The following is a 16,242-nucleotide window of genomic DNA, read 5'->3' on the forward strand; positions in this document are numbered from 1 at the left end:
CTCATAGCAACCTTATGAGGTAGACTAGACTGAGATATGTGACTGGCCTAAGGTCAGCCAGCAAGCTTCCATGACTGAATGGGAATTAGAACCTGCATCTCTCAGATGCTAGTCCAACATGCTAACCCATTACACCACAACTGGTGCACCACCTTAGACCAAAGCTTGCCTGCTGCACATTTGCAACCATACGTTGGGTTGCAGTTTATGGTTAATACAAACCAGAGATTGGCACAACATCAGAACTAAATCAAAGTTTAATACAATTAAGCCCATTACAATTAACAGAGGTGCCTTTTCAGCTTAGCAAGCCAAAATCTTAAAAGAAAACTCTAGCTTGAAGATGCAACTAGTGGACTTTTTACAATAAACTGCATATGTAAGAATGTGTATATATAATTATATCCCCCCAGCTGGCAGTTAGGAACACCACTTCCCAAGTTAGGCTTCAAAAGGCAAGAGTGATGCCATAAAAGCAGTCCCTAGGTTATGTGTAGTGAGGATGTAAATATTAATTAACACGTACCATTGCAGAACAATTTAAGACTGCCTAAAGAGAAAGCTAAATAAGCTTAAGGCTCAATGAAAGAAAGTTCTCCTCCTTCATAATTCTAAGTTTAGGGTTTCCAGCTCCTATTTGGGAAATATCTAGAGATTTCGGAGGTGGAGCCTGAGCAGAAGGAGGAACTTCGTTGGGGTACAATGCCATACAGTCTTCCTTCCAAAGTGGCCATTTTCTCCAGGTGAATTAATCTCTGCTGCCTGGATATTAGTTGTAATCCCATGACCTCTCCAGTTACCATCTAGTTTGCAATATACCTTCATGAGAGACGAGCAACTATGGAAAAAACATGAATCACAGCAATCTCAAAATGGCCTAAACCAATTGGAAATGATCCGGAACACGGCTTGTGTTCAACTGTCTAAGCCATGGCTCCCTTTGTACTATATTCTAAAAAGGGGAAATCTCTAAAATACTATCTTTACTAGCTCTTTTGCAAATTGGCAGGTTTCCCATCTATTCCAGAGCTTTTCTTCTATCAAAGAAAAAGGAACAGCTTTGTAGTAAACTAAGGCAAATCAATATTTATTTGGGGAATTTATACACTGCCCCACTGAGTTGAGGCAGCTAAGTAGTAAAGCAACGTTTATTATAAGCGAAACTGAATATACTTCTTTCTTTATATCTAGAGGACTTAAACAGCATACAGTTCCATTCACAGTTAATTTATCATTTATAAATTGCTGTAAACATATAAAAGTTGTCCAAGGTTCTGGAACCTGGCAAAGCATTAAACATATGAATTATAAAATGTTAGCTAGCTTAAATTATTGTTTTATTAAGTGAAATTTGTGCCCCTAGTGCATCCATCTGAATGTCCTCAGGCTGAAGGATAACACACACATCCACTTTTGCACTTCCAAACCAAAGTCGTTCATCTTTGTTCTCATCTAATGCACTTGAATTTTGTAGCCTTCAGTTGTCCCTATGAATGTGTGAGAAGGCATGAGTCAGACAGTCGAGCCTCTTTGCATTATCCTGTGGCTGCAATTCTAAGGGCACTTCCCTGGAAGAAAGCCCCTTGCTTCCAGAGACCTGTACAGGATTACTTCCTACAAACTGACCAGCACTAATGTGGCAATTTCTCGCTCCAACAATTCAGCAAAAAACAAAGTCATGATTAGGAGAACAACAGTCAGCAAGCCTACACAAACAAGGTTATCAAAAGCTATATGAGGCCATGTGCTTGGGTTGCCAGTCCCCAGCTGGGGGCAGGGCATCCCTCCCCCCACTTCAGAGCTATCAGAAAGGGGGGCAGGGGGTTGAATGTCAGCTGGGCACTCCATCATACCCTATGGAGACTGGTCCCTTTATTGGATCAGGGGGTTCACTTCTATGAGCCCCCAAAGAAGATGCCCCCATCCTCCATTATTTCCAACATAAGGAAGGCATTTAAAAGGAGCATGGTTCCTTTAAATGTGATGGCCAAAACTGCCTTTGGAGTTCAATCGTGCTTGTCACAACCTTTCTCCTGACTCCAACCCCAAAGTCTCCTGGCTCCACCCCCAATATCCCCAGATATTTCCTAAGACAAACCTGGCAACCCTAGTTAACTGTGCTTCTCTAGACAGTTCCTTCTGTTGACTTCATTTCGTCAGACCATGCACTGATCTTTTCAGTTGTTGCTCTCCAACTTTACATAACAGCCCACAGTCAAGAAAGTGAGGAAAGCTCCTTCCCTTGTAGACTTTTGAAATCGATGTAAGACTGTTCTGTTTACAAGTCAATGATTTTTCTTTTATTTGCCTTTCTGGTAGACTATTATGACCAACTACTTTGTCTCCCTCATATGCCCTAGATACAAACCAAACACTACTTAATACATGTCCAGAATCAGCATTGGTAGTTCAATGATATAATTAGTAAAAAGTAGCCCCTTCCCCAATTCTGACAACCAAACAAAACAAGACCATGGTGACAGCCCCTTGACAACGCAGAGCCTATTCACTAGCTAGGTTCAATTTGCTACCATCTGCAACACTTCTTAGAAGATTCCACAAAACTCCCTATGCTAACAGACTATGTACTCGTGCATGTCCAGAGTCAGAAACTTTAGAACATGTGTTCCTAAACTGTACTTTTTACTCTGACCTGCGCTCCATACTCATTGACGCGTCTGAGTGAGCAAACAGTGAAGCCCAACAAATATGAAATTGTCTTCCTGTTGTCAACTCGGAACTAATTAGTAATTGAAACTGTTGCAAAATTTTTATATTTAGTATCTAGGAGGCGCTTAATTTGCAAATTGCCATTTGATGGATGGATTGGTTCCTTGTTATGTTCAATATCATGCCAACAAAAGTTATTGAATTGAATAGAAAGACTATGGTGATCCAAGACCAGATGTCTAATTTTTCCTGATGGGCAGCTGGATTTCAGCCACTGTGTGACACAGAATGTTGGACTGGATGAGCCACTGACATGATCCAACATGGCTTCCCATATGTTCTTATGTCCAAATTGGACAGGGATTGTGGCACTGGCACTCATGCCATATTCCTGGTGTAAACTGTTCCCCAACTATTTACCCAGTAGGAAAAACACCAGGAAAACAACAAAGGCACAGGGAAGAGTTATCCTCCCCCACCTCCCAAAAAACCTGTAACGTGCTCCAATACAGGCCTTCTCACAGCTACTATGTAATGGAAGTTTAAAGAAATGGGAGAATCAGTCACAGATCTCCAACTTCTCATATAGACTGGCCCTCAGCTAAAATTAAAAAGTAAACATAAAACAATTTAAAAGAGGCAACCGTACAAAAAAAAGTTTGGGTATTACAAGCTATATGAACTCAAAACTAAATCCAACCAGAGAGAGGAAAAAGAAAACTTAAGATATGTTCCATAGATATTCTACAAGACAAACTAGTTTTTAAAGCAAACAAACTGGCAAACACTACAGATTCTTCATTAGATAGAAGAGCTGATAGCAAAAGTGAATCATTGTGTATAATATGACTTGGATTATGGACTCTATTCAGCCAACTCACTTTTAGGGACTGAATTCAAGCTAAATCCTACCACAGCAAAAAAAGAAGAGAATTTAAAATATGTTCAACAGATTTTCTACAAGAAAAACTAATTTTTTTCAAAGCAAACAAACTGGCAAACACCACAGATTTTGTCACGAGATAGAAAAACTGATAGCAAAAGCGAGTAATTGTGTGTAATATGACTTGGGTGATGGAGACTATTTAGCCAGCTCACCTTTATTCTAAGAACAGAAGATGAAGAAGAGTACATTAACAGAATCAGAGATCTAAATATATAGTAAGCAGAAAAAACAGCTAGCATTCTTCACGCTCCAAAACCTTTTAAGATTCACAGAACCCTGTGAGATCACATAAACAAGAACAGCAATACACAAGCTGCAGATTAATTCTGGAAGCACATCTGGTCAAAACTCTGTGGTCAGATAACGGTTTCATTTTTAAGCCTTCATGCTGAAAAAATGTGTATGTATGTTTGCATGTGATTTTGCTCTATCCCAATTTCTCAAATGGAACCATCAAACGGAACTGTGAAGTAAAGCTCCCCTGGCCTCCTCTCAAGGGTTAATGTGAACAGTAACTTCCTCCAGGTGTTACTAATTGGTCTACAGCCTGTACAGTTGTTATCATCTTCAAGGCCAGAGATGAAGGTGGCGTAATTAGCTTCTCACGAAAATCTGCTCCTGTATGATAGTGGGGGTTGAGGGTGGAAAACCCAGGATGATGAGGCAGTCTTTTAGAGGCTTCTTCAAAGAGTGTGTCCTGACTGGATGTCATCCTCACCTGATGTTGCTGGGCCAAAAACTATAACTCAGCTAAGGCCCAAAGAAATGAGGACTATGATGGACTGGAGACCTAAACTATATTCTGTTTGAATTCCAACTGGGAAAAGCATAGAGAATTTCTGAGCTTTGGTCTATGACTGTCTAATTCATACTCTGAAAGTGTTAGATGGTTGAGCTAGTCTTTCTTGCTGCATAGTTTTAGAGTAATGTATTGACCGTTTAAAGGAGCCCCGTGGCGCAGAATGGTAAGCTGCAGTACTGCAATCCAAGCTCTGCTCATGGCCTGAGTTCGATCCCGACAGAAGCTGGATTCAGGTAGCCGGCTCAAGGTTGACTCAGCTTTCCATACTTCCAAGGTCAGTAAAATGAGTACCCAGCTTGCTGGGGGAAAAATGTAGATGACTGGGGAAGGCAATGGCAAACCACCCCATAAAAAGTTTGCCATGAACCTGTCATGATGCGACATCACCCCAGAGTTGGAAATGAATGGTGCTTGCACAGGGGACTACCTTTACCTTTATTGTTTAACAAACTTTCCTGATTTATTAATTCGATACTAAATTTAAAAATATTTTATAACAAACAACAGTCTGGTTACTTGTTTACAACCAGCCTTAGGACCCATAGAGTTCAGGCCTGGTGATCTCACAGGAACCATTTCCTGATGGGACCTAAAACCTCCTTTTCCTTTTGATCCATATAATTTGCTTCATCATTTTACAGAGTAAAAGAAGAGGGCACAGTTCTAAACATGGGGCGTGAGGGTACTTTTCTTCCTCTTTTGTTCTTGCTGCTTCAAGTCACTTTGAAAAGTCAACTTTCCAAACTACAACCACCTTGAAATTGATGTGGCTACATCTGTGCTCTGTGTACATTCTGTGGCCACACCTGTAGCCACAGCTAAAGACTAGCTTGGGAACTCTGGCACTGTATGTTCTCATGAGCACTCAGAGTAGACTTCTCTTTTTTAGCAGTCATCCCAACATATCCTGACTAAGGCAGCTTTCAAGGGAGATGTGAGACCCAAATCACTGGCATTTCAGGCTCTTCACTCTCTAACTATAGCTTCACTGGCTAGTACCAGCTGGGCATCCTTAGCAAACAAACAAAAAAACAAAAAAGGCACTGTGACTGGCAATCTGTATTCCTTCTCAATCACATCCTTTCATTAACATGCAGAATACATGGCAACTGATTATAACGAAGCCAGAGTGATAGACAGAGACTTTTTAAAAATCATGCAACAAGGATTACCATGAACCTCTCAAGAATGAACTACTAAGATAAACACTTCCTGCAGGGCTAAAGTCACAGTGTTGTGGGGGGGGGGTAGGAGGCCTTGTTTTAAACCACCTTCAAGACCCATAGAGTTCAGGCCTAGTGATCTCTCACAGGGCACCATTTCTCAAGAGGAACCATCTACGGAGTCTAAAACCTCCTTTCCCTTTTGATCCATACAATTTGCTTCATCATTTTACAGAGTAAAAGAAGAGGGTACAATACTAAACATACTAAATCTGTGGGCTTTAGTTCTCCTCCACAACAGATCACTTTATTTTTTTTAAAAGGTGCCACAAAATGCTTTATTGTTCCCACCAGGCATGGGAAGGGAGCTGTAGGAGGGGATATGAAATAAGACCACAGGTTTACAAACTGGCCCCCAGATTTTAAATATAGCCCAATGAACTTCCTTCCTCTCTTGCACAATTCAGGCCAACCCCCAGATGCAAATCAGATGGATGCTGTTAGAATATGGTCCACTAAGATGACAAGTAGCAGGCATTCCCTGAATGCTACAAAGTCACAGTGCTGGGGGGAGCTAACTCTTTATTGAAGCCTCAAAACTGCCCCTCCATAAGCAAGACAGGAAAGAAGGACTGGAGAAACAGGAGGAATATTAAACAGTGGCTCCATGAAGACTAGCAACATTTCATTCCTGCTTCAGCTTTTGTGAGTCAGAACTAGAAGGGAAGGTATCTCATTGAGGGCTAGAAAACAGGAGCAGTAAACAACAGCATCCCCCTCCCATCTCCCCCATAAGAAGAATTCTCAGTATGATTTTCCTTTGCCTGTCACTCTAAAGAAGCCAGCTGTGACTCACAGAAACTCATACTGACCCCAGTGTTGTCAATCTTTAAGGTGCCACTGGGTTTCATTTTCTGCTGCTAAGTCGGCCCAACACAGTTTTGCAATCTGAAAGACCAACAAACATTTTATTCCCTGCATCAGCTTTTGGGAGTCAAGAGCGCTCGCTTCCTGTGATGCACAGGATGAGGGCTGGAAAACAGGAGGGGGGAAATTGAACAGGAGGTCCTCTTGAAAAAAAATACAGGCAACATTTTAATTTCTGCATCAGCTTTGGTGCGAAGCGAGCGAGCTGACTCATGAAGGCGACGCTGGGACACAAACGTCACCATCTTTTTCAAAAGGTGCCGCCAGACTCTGATGCCAATTCGCAGCAACAGAGAAAACAAGAGGGGAAAAAATTAAACGTATATATTTTAAAACATAGACAACATTTTCTAACGTTGTATGATTTTGCAGCTACAGACTACCGTCTGTTGCTTAACGCAGCTCCACCTGACTCGCAAAAACCCTGGGAATTTTGGCTGGGTCTCACCAGGTGCTTCTGGGGCTGGATTTTTGTTTTCCCTCAGGAGAGAAATTCCTGACAGATGGCCCTGTGGGTCCGCCATTGTGTGCGTCTGTGTAAAAGTGCAGCCAGCTCAGGGCGACCCCTCATGGGGTTTTCACCAGGAGCACAATGAAACGGGCACCCACCGACTCCTCCAGGAGGCCGCGAAGAAGCACAGCCTGCCTTCCCCTGCTTCACACAACGGTTTCTTCTCCCATTTGCTACCACTGAAAAAACCTTCCTCACGGGAGTAAGAATTCCCCTAACATTTGTCTCCTAAACATTTGGGATGACTTTAGACTTTCTGAATTAAAGCAGGAGTTGATTTCTTTGCTGCTCAATGCAGCTAAGTATGCTACTGCATTACACTGGAGACAGAATTCAATTCCCTCACTGGTGGCCTGGCCTGGTTAAGCAAATGCTGGGAGTATTTTGTTTTGGACAACATTACACATAATTTAGAAGAGAGGCATGCTTCCCATCAAAGGTCAACTATTTTAACGAAGTGATCCCCTGTTCTGGATTATTTCTCTTGTGAGAATTTTGGTTCAACTAAACACCATATAGCGGTCCGGCATTAATTTGTTTTTAATTTGATTTTGCATTGTTTGTACTTGTGGTTCATTTGGATGTTGACTGGGGACTAGCTGACTTTGTGGGATCATAATTTTGGCTATTATTTTGACTATCATCCTGAAGGTTAATCTGTTTGTTGAAATAAACTGTTTTATTTTTAAAGGGGGGGGGACCCCTCATCGCCCTAGGCCTGGCCTCGCTTGGCCTCCTCACCGGGCGCCGCCGACCTCCCCCCTCCCTTAGCAACCACCCCTCCCTCCTCCCCGCGTTGCCAGGCGCCTTCCAACCGCCATTAACTGCCCCAGCCCAACGGCGCCTCAGCCTGCCCGGGCCTGGCTCCGTTCCCGCCTCAGTCCCGGCCTAGCCCGCCTGCCCTCCGCGCCTCTCATCTTCCCCTCACCTTGGTGTAAAGCTCGCAGGCTGCCATCGCGGGGCTGCTGCTGCAGCTGCCGGCCCGCCGGCCGCGGCTCTCCGTCCTCAGTCTCCGCCGAAGGAGGCCAGAGGCGGGGTTGGGCAGGGCGGGGTTGCTTCGGAAGCCGGGGACTGGAGGGGGAAAGAGGTTGCTGAGGAGGAGGAGGAGGCGGCGGCGGCGCTGCTGCTGCTTCGCCTCGCCTCAGGCCGACCTCGCCATGTTGCTACCTGGGAAGCGCGGCGGCGGCGAAGGATGGGGATGATGCAGCCTCTCGGCAGGCCCCCTCCTTCTGCTGCGGCGGCTCTTCATGCATTGTGGGTACCAGAGCCGGCGCGGGGATGCAGGCGGCAGCGGCAGGAGCGTGGCGTCCCCGGACTCCTGAGCGCGCTCTGCCTCCCACCGGCTGCGGGTGCAAAGTGCCGAGGAAAGGGGGGAAGCGCGGAGAGGTGAAGGGGCGGGGGCGGGAATAAACTGGTAAGAAAAGAGACAATGACAGGAAAGGAGCTGTTGGCAAATGGCAAGCCCCCCTGCCTTCCAGGCTCCTTTAAGCCCCCAGCCCACCCGTGTTTCTGTTTTGCAGCCTGATCCTTTTATGGGTGGCTGCCTCTTAGGAAGTTCGTGCCAGGGGCCTTTGGGGGGGTGGGTTGCATCTGATCAAGTGAAGGGTTGACTGCTCAGGAAATTTTCTTTTGGTCTATAACAGGGGTGGCCAGACTTGCTTAACATAAGAGCCACACAGAATAAATCTCAGATGTTTGAAAGCCACAAGACATAAACATCAGGTGTTTGAGAGAGGAAGGAAAATAGAGGGAGAGGTGGAAATAAAGCACCTTTAACTTTAAATATATTTTCCAAGCTGCTGGCTGGCTGGCTTGACTTGGAGAAGTGATTTAAAGGGACAAATGCCTTTTTCAAGATGGCAGACAGGATGGTGGGGGCTTCAAGAGCCACACAATATGTGTGAAAGAGCCACATGTGGCTCCCAAGCCACAGTTCGGCCAACCTTGGTCTATAAGCTGCTCCTGGGCTAAGGATGTGATGAGGAATTTTCTTTTTTATATATATATAGTTCAAAAACACTCTCTTACCAAAGTTTCCTAAAACAACCTGACGCTCTCAGGATCTCATACATGAGACCCAGAAAACTTTTTAGAACAACAGATAAACTTTATTGTACTCCAGTTTTCTCTCAGGACAGTGTGCTTAGGCTCTCTCTATATAAAAGCAAACCAGCCTCCAGGTGGGACCTGGATGTCCCCCAGAAATACAGCTTATCGCCATATTACAGAGATCAGTTCCCAAAGAGAAAATGGATGCTTTGGGGGGTGGACTGTATGACATTGCATCCCACTGAGGTCCCCGTCCTCCCCCAGGCTCCACTTCCAAATCTCCAGGAGTCAGGGCCAGATGTACTTATTTTTGGAGGAGGGGCAAAGTTGAAAAATGGTGCTCTCCACTACCCTCCCACCATGAAGATCTACCTATTTTTTTGAGAGAAAAGGGGTGCTGGTGTCACTCCCCCCTTGCTCTGGTGCCCGGGGTGGATGCCCCCTCTGCCCCCCCCCTTAGATCTGGCCCTGCCAGGGGTTTCCCAACCTTAATCTGGCAAGCCTACCCCCCTTCCTCTGCGGATGACCAGGGGAGACCTGGCAACCCTATTGTGGGCTCTGATTTTGTTCTGCTTAAAGGACTAATGACCTGAGACTGACTTGGAATAGTGTAGTATTCAGCACTTTAAAAAGTGTAATTCAACATGAAGAGAGTTAACTTTCCTACCTCTTCAGTTGTAATGCTAGATCTCTAGCTGCCACCTGGAGACTGGCAACCCAATATAAAGAGTTTTTGTGGTTTTCTTTCTTTGAATGTACAAGATGGTGAACAGCCTTTTTGTGCATCATTAGAAGAAGAAGATATTGGATTTATATCCCGCCCTCCACTCCGAAGAGTCTCAGAGCGGCTCACAATCTCCTTTACCTTCCTCCCCCACAACAGACACCCTGTGAGGTGGGTGGGGCTGGAGAGGGCTCTCACAGCAGCTGTCCTTTCAAGGACAACCTCTGTCAGAGTTATGGCTGACCCAAGGCCATTCCAGCAGGTGCAAGTGGAGGAGTGGGGAATCAAACCTGGTTCTCCCAGATAAGAGTCCGCACACTTAACCACTAGACCAAACTGGCTCTTAGTGCGAAAGGTAAGCTTTTTCAATACTTATTTGGAAAATTAATGTTGCCTCTCCAGAGACCTGCTTTAGGCAGCTCATAAAATTAAAAAAAAATTATTATTTATTTGGAATACATGTATACTACCACATTTCTCATTTTATTTCTAAAGCCCAGCAATTACTTCCTCCTAGGATGCTTAGCACTAGCTAGGTGCTTCATCCATTCTGGTTCTGGGCAGTGTCTTTGTCGTAGTGTATTCCTTGATACAAAAGGTTGAGTCAAGCCAGCATGGAGTCTGCACAAAGGTTAGTTACAACAAATTTACTGAAGTATATTACAGTACCTGATGTGCAATTGTGTATTGTCCCCTAATGTTCTGTGATAAAGTGTACCATAGTTTTATGGAAGCTGTCTAAAAACGCCATGCTTTTCTGAAAATAGATCCCCATATGGAGTGCTAATGCAGATAATGTAACAAATAAGGGCATGTTTATAGTACTTCTAGAGTACAGGTAGGAGGGGGCAGAACCCTTTCCCCAAAAGACTCTTGTACATAGATAAGGGCCCCTTTTGCTGGACATGTGCATAGATTTGTTATACTAAGCAACATCCAATCATATGAGCCTCCCCTAACTTTGAAGGGTACAGCCACAATTCCAGTTACCTGTGCTACTTCTCCAGGGCTTCTGAACTTTTTTTGCCTTATCAATGCTACATGATGCAGCAGTGACATAGGGTCACCCAGTGTCAGAAGCCACACAAGTGACAACAGCCTTGCCAACTCTAGGAAACTGGAGCAACTGAGTGGCAAGAGCTTGAAAAATATTTTAAACAAGTTACCCATTCATCCCTCTGCCAAAAAGTGTTACAAAAGATGGCCACTATTTCCATATCAAGGAAAGTTGTTTGCCCCCAGAAGAAAAATCTTATTCCAGAACTCAATAAGGAATTGTTAGCCACTACTGAAGAGAGGCTCCATATCAAGAGGGAAGGAAATGAGAGTGAAAGCATGAGGATATTGTTCACAATGTTTTCCCAAAATACTATAGTTTTATACATTAAAGCAGGGACCAGAAGTTAGTGCCCAGGGTGCCTATTGACACATTTTCTGGCACCTGCCACCTGTTTTTTAGAAAGCGGGCAAAGCCAGGTGGGGCTTTTGCCCAGTGAGGCTACTGACTGGCTGTGCAGATATTTAATAATTGTGTTTTGGTAGCAGCTACCACCCCAGCACAAATATCTTCAACAATGTGACTGAAGGTAACCTGCAGCAGGCATTTTGTAGCTGCTACACCTTCTGTGGCAATCACATTTGGACAGCTGTTTTGTGGCTGCACCCACCATGCTATGTCAGAATACCAAAGACATATGCAGGTTCAAAAAGGATGGGGACCCATGCATTGATTGCTTTCTCGTTTAGATTTAAGGGTTTGCTTTTTATATTTTAACCAAATCTATTTCACTATATTTTCATTCTTTTCCATCTAACTACGACTGATGGAGTTTTTATTTTTATTCCAAGGGATTAAAAATTAAGTGGGGTAGCTTTATAAAAAGGTAACCCTTCAACTGTGTCTGAAGTGGTACAATCTATTGTACTACTCCATTCTGCTGTCTAGACACAGGCAGCCCAAGATACGGTATGTACCATTTTGAAACTTTCCAGAAGCATCCATGGTCCAGTGTAGTTACTCTCTCTTATTAAACGCAAGAAGCATCATCTTTTCAGAACTGTAAAACATTAACATCTTGAGGCATAATGTCTGTTTTAAACATTGCTACTGCAGTTACAGAAAACACAAATGGCCTTATACAGGCCAAACTAGATGCGATGGTGGCCACAGGGTCAACCTGTAGCCACCAGTACCATATTAAAAGCACTATGTTGCCATTTTAAAATTGTCTTGAGGACCTGATCAGGCCTGCAGTTGCAAATTATTAGGAAGGGAATTGAAAACAAATCAGCCAGTATCATAATGCCCCTGTATAAATCGGTGGTGCGGTCTCATTTGGAGTACTGTGTGCAGTTCTGGTCGCCACACCTCAAAAAGGATATTATAGCATTGGAGAAAGTTCAGAAAAGGGCAACTAGAATGATTAAAGGGCTGGAACACCTTCCCTATGAAGAAAGGTTGAAACGCTTAGGGCTCTTTAGCTTGGAGAAACGTCGACTGCGGGGTGACATGATAGAGGTTTACAAGATAATGCATGGGATGGAGAAAGTAGAGAAAGAAGTACTTTTCTCCCTTTCTCACAATACAAGAACTCGTGGGCATTCTATGAAATTGCTGAGCAGACAGGTTAAAATGGATAAAAGGAAGTATTTCTTCACCCAAAGGGTGATTAACATGTGGAATTCACTGCCACAGGAGGTGGTGGCGGCTACAAGCATAGCCACCTTCAAGAGGGGTTTAGATAAAAATATGGAGCAGAGGTCCATCAGTGGCTATTAGCCACAGTGTGTGTGTGTGTGTGTGTGTATTTGGCCGCTGTGTGACACAGAATGTTGGACTGGATGGGCCATTGGCCTGATCTAACATGGCTTCTCTTATGTTCTTAAAAGGCAATTGTTTTCCACCTCCGTACATTTTGAAGTGCCAAAACTGCCCCTGCAGGGGCTTTTGTTGGAATGGAAGACCTAATGTAATAAATGGGATTCAACACCTACAACTTACCTTTTGTATTTTAAGTACCTTAAGCTTTTTAGCGAATTAACAATAAAGCTTCTACGTGTGATAAACTCATTCATCCCATTATAGAAACTTGTTCCCTACCTGTATTTAAGAAGCACAAATGCAATGTAGCTGTATCTACTTACAGTACTCATGCATATCCATTGATTGAACAGAATTCCACCATAGGTATTGTTCATTCAATTTGTTAAGTTTAGCCAGCTCGGGTTAAAAATGCCTGCTGAACCACTTGCTGAATCAGAATGCAGCATCAGAATGCAGCAAACTGGATGCCTCTGAAAGTTCACCACCAATCAGGTACAAAGGGGATAGCCATAACATTGCAGTGTTACCCCTTCCCTAAAGCTAGTGTTCTCATGTTACTATAGCCAGGGCTTTTTTTGAGCAGGAACACACAGAAACGCAATTCCGACTGGCTTGGCGTCAGGGGCTGTGGCCTAATATGCAAATGAATTCTATAGAAAAGCCCTATGTGAAAGGGTGATTTCAGGGGTTGTGGCCTAAAATGCAAATGAGTTCCTGCTGGGCTTTTTCTACCAAAAAAGCCCTGACTATAGCCAATAAATATTCAGCTTCCCTCCTGCACCCCTCTAGCCCTGAAGTCATCCAAAACTGGAACACAAAGCTGTGTCACTCAGTTGGCTGTCTGCTATGCAAGGCTCTTCAAGATCCTCTTACAGGCCCAGCATCTACCTGGCCACCTGTTTGGGGCATCCATAGTTAAATAGCTGATAGTGAACGGCCTGAAAGACAAAGGTAATGGTGGATGGAAAGCCAGACATCTTTAAGGCCGTTGTGCTTCCCACCTGTGATGAGGTTCAGCTTACTCTTGCTGACTGGGGTTATACTGGATTCAACTTTACTGCTGGGAAAGCAAGTTAATGCAGCTGCAAACATAAAACACCTTTCTTCCAACTTAAGAGTGGAAGTTGGCTCCCTATCCAGCCAAACTGGGCACCTGGATCCATCAAGACTAGATTACTATAATGCATTCTACATAGATAATAATAATAATAAATTTTTATTTGTACCCCGCCCTCCCCTGCCGAAGCAGGCTCAGGGCGGCTAACAATACGATGACCAATGGTGCACCAAACAATAAAACAGTTACATTAGAACCATTAAATTAAACATTAATTAACCTTAAAAACCTGTTAAAACAATTAACTAAAACATATTATGACACTATCCTTGACGCTCTTCTAGTTAGTACTGATGGCGGATTTTCTTCGTTGTCGGTATAATTCAGTTATTCATAAAAGCTAATTTAAAAAGGGTGGTCTTGCAGGCCCTGCGGAACTGATCAAGGTCCACTCAAAGTTGGCTCAGACTTCAAGGTAGCGCAGAATGCCACACTGGGCTATTATGAGAAGCTAGCTAGAGTGGGCACATTGCATCCATTATGCAGTCACTCCATTGGCTGTCCATCAAGCATGGGGTTCAATGCAATGTATTGGCTGTCACAGACTGGCTTCATTACCTTGAACCCCAATACCTGCAGGATCACCTCTCCTTGCTGCACCATGACAGCTTCGCTTATCTGATCAGGGCCTTTTGCAAATACCACCCTCCAAATAAGCAATCAACCCATGCATTCTCTACCGCAGCCCCCACTTTAGAGAATGGGCCGCCTGATCATGCCAGAAAGGCTCCCACCCTCTGGGCAGTCTGAAAACTATGCAAAACTGAATTATTCAAGATAACAGGGCTATATTTTAAAAGAATCATCAGGAAGATGCTTTAAGAGATTGTGCAGTAGTGTATACAGGACTTACTACCTGCTGCTATATGCTATCCTACTACAGAAGAAAGTTTAAGTCCAATAGTACCTTTAAAACCAACAGAGTTTTATTCCAGGTGTAAGCTTTCATGTGGGTGCGCACTTCTTCCGATACATTGAAATGGAAGTTGCCAGGTGATCAGCAAATTAGCATACTGCTTAATAAAGCTGTTTGACAGATGCAAGGACCAAACTGTCAAAAAAACTTCATTAAGCTAAGCTTGAGTCCAGAGGCACCCTTAAAACCAAAGTTTAATTTTGAGTAAGTCTTGTGTACATGCATACTTCAGATCTGACGAGTACCCATGTTGGTCTGAAGCGACAGAACAAAACTTGAGTCCAGTGGCACCTTTTAAGACCAACAAAATTTAATCTGGGTATAAGCTTTCATGGGCATGCACACTTCAGATCTGACAAAGTGTGCATGCCCATGAAAATTTATACCCAGATTAAATTTTGTTGGTCTCAAAAGGTGCCACTGGACTCAAGTTTTGTTCTGTTGCTTCAGACCAACATGGGTACACTCCTGAACTTTATTAAGTTGTATACTAATTTGCTGGTCACCCTTGACCTATATGTATGGACTGTCAACTTCCATTGCAATGTATCTGAAGAAGTGTGCTTGCACACAAAAGCTTACACCTTGAATAAACCTTGGTCTTTAAAAGGTCACTGGACTAAAACCGTTATGCTGCTCCAGACTAACATGGCTACCCACCTAAGTCCTACTATGTAATTTTCCATGTCATATTGATATTTATGCTTTGTTTTAGATTTTCAAACTCCTAACCATTATCTTTATTGGATGTCCCATCCTATTGAGTGCACTGACTTTATGCTGTGTAGTCTGCCTTGAGTCTCAGTGAGAAAGATGGACTGCAAGTAATGAAAACAAAACCCAACCCGCTTCGGCAGTGAGGGCAGGATACAAATCTAATAAATACAAAATAAACCCTGCCTTTCCTTGTGTCATTCAAGGGAACACAGCCTTCAGTGTGAAGGACAAGACATACGACTAGTCCATCCAGCTGTTTGAGTGACAGCTTTATGAAGTCAAGAGGTTATATCATGTGAAAGCAAGCCTGCTAAAGTTGTGCTCTCTCAAGCTAAATGCAGCTTGTCAGCCACATAGAGTGGTCCACTAATGAGCTTGTTGGGCTGCAGTTCCTAGCTGTCAGATTGTATTCAGCTTGGTGCCTCACAAGCTGCTTTGAGGCAGACCTGCCCAGTCTGTTGAACCAGCCATACTGAACAGAACCTGCTGCCTGCAGGTTTTGCAGTTACTGCAGTCTCTCCTACATGTGTTCATTATGCTCTATTCCCAAAGAATTGTGGTCCACTATGGTTCTAGCCAAGATGGCATATAGACATCTCAGTCTGGGAACCAAAGTCGGGGTAGAATTTAGAGTGCTGTGTCACACTCTAATAAATGGGCAATGCCAGCAGCACCCACAACAACAAAATCTTGTCCAGCATCTGCCTCAGAAGGATCCAGCCAGGGAGAAATCTGGTTTTGAACAGTTATCACTGCCATACATTTAAGCATTGAAATAAGCTTATTATGGAATTAAAGTTTCAAAACAATAAGCTTTTAATACCATTATTAGAAAAATAAGCACTGAAATATATAAAGGTAATTACAGTACGGTAA

At 43.6% G+C, this 16,242-nt stretch overlaps 1 protein-coding gene across 8 annotated transcripts in view; it reads right to left on the bottom strand.

Annotated features, from left to right (window-relative positions):
* The window catches only part of MYO5A (myosin VA), a 150,281-nt gene extending 142,034 nt beyond the window's left edge, over positions 1-8,247 (bottom strand). For all 8 annotated transcript variants that reach the window (XM_060260301.1, XM_060260302.1, XM_060260297.1 and 5 more), the window contains exon 1: positions 7,948-8,247. In XM_060260301.1, coding sequence (XP_060116284.1) covers positions 7,948-7,974 — 27 coding nt within the window. In that variant the 5' untranslated portion in view covers positions 7,975-8,247. The remainder of the gene's footprint in view (positions 1-7,947) is intronic.
* Between the last annotated feature and the right edge of the window lie 7,995 nt (positions 8,248-16,242).

The sequence above is a fragment of the Heteronotia binoei genome, chromosome 19 (assembly GCF_032191835.1).
Source record: "Heteronotia binoei isolate CCM8104 ecotype False Entrance Well chromosome 19, APGP_CSIRO_Hbin_v1, whole genome shotgun sequence".
Taxonomy (NCBI): Eukaryota; Metazoa; Chordata; class Lepidosauria; order Squamata; family Gekkonidae; genus Heteronotia; species Heteronotia binoei.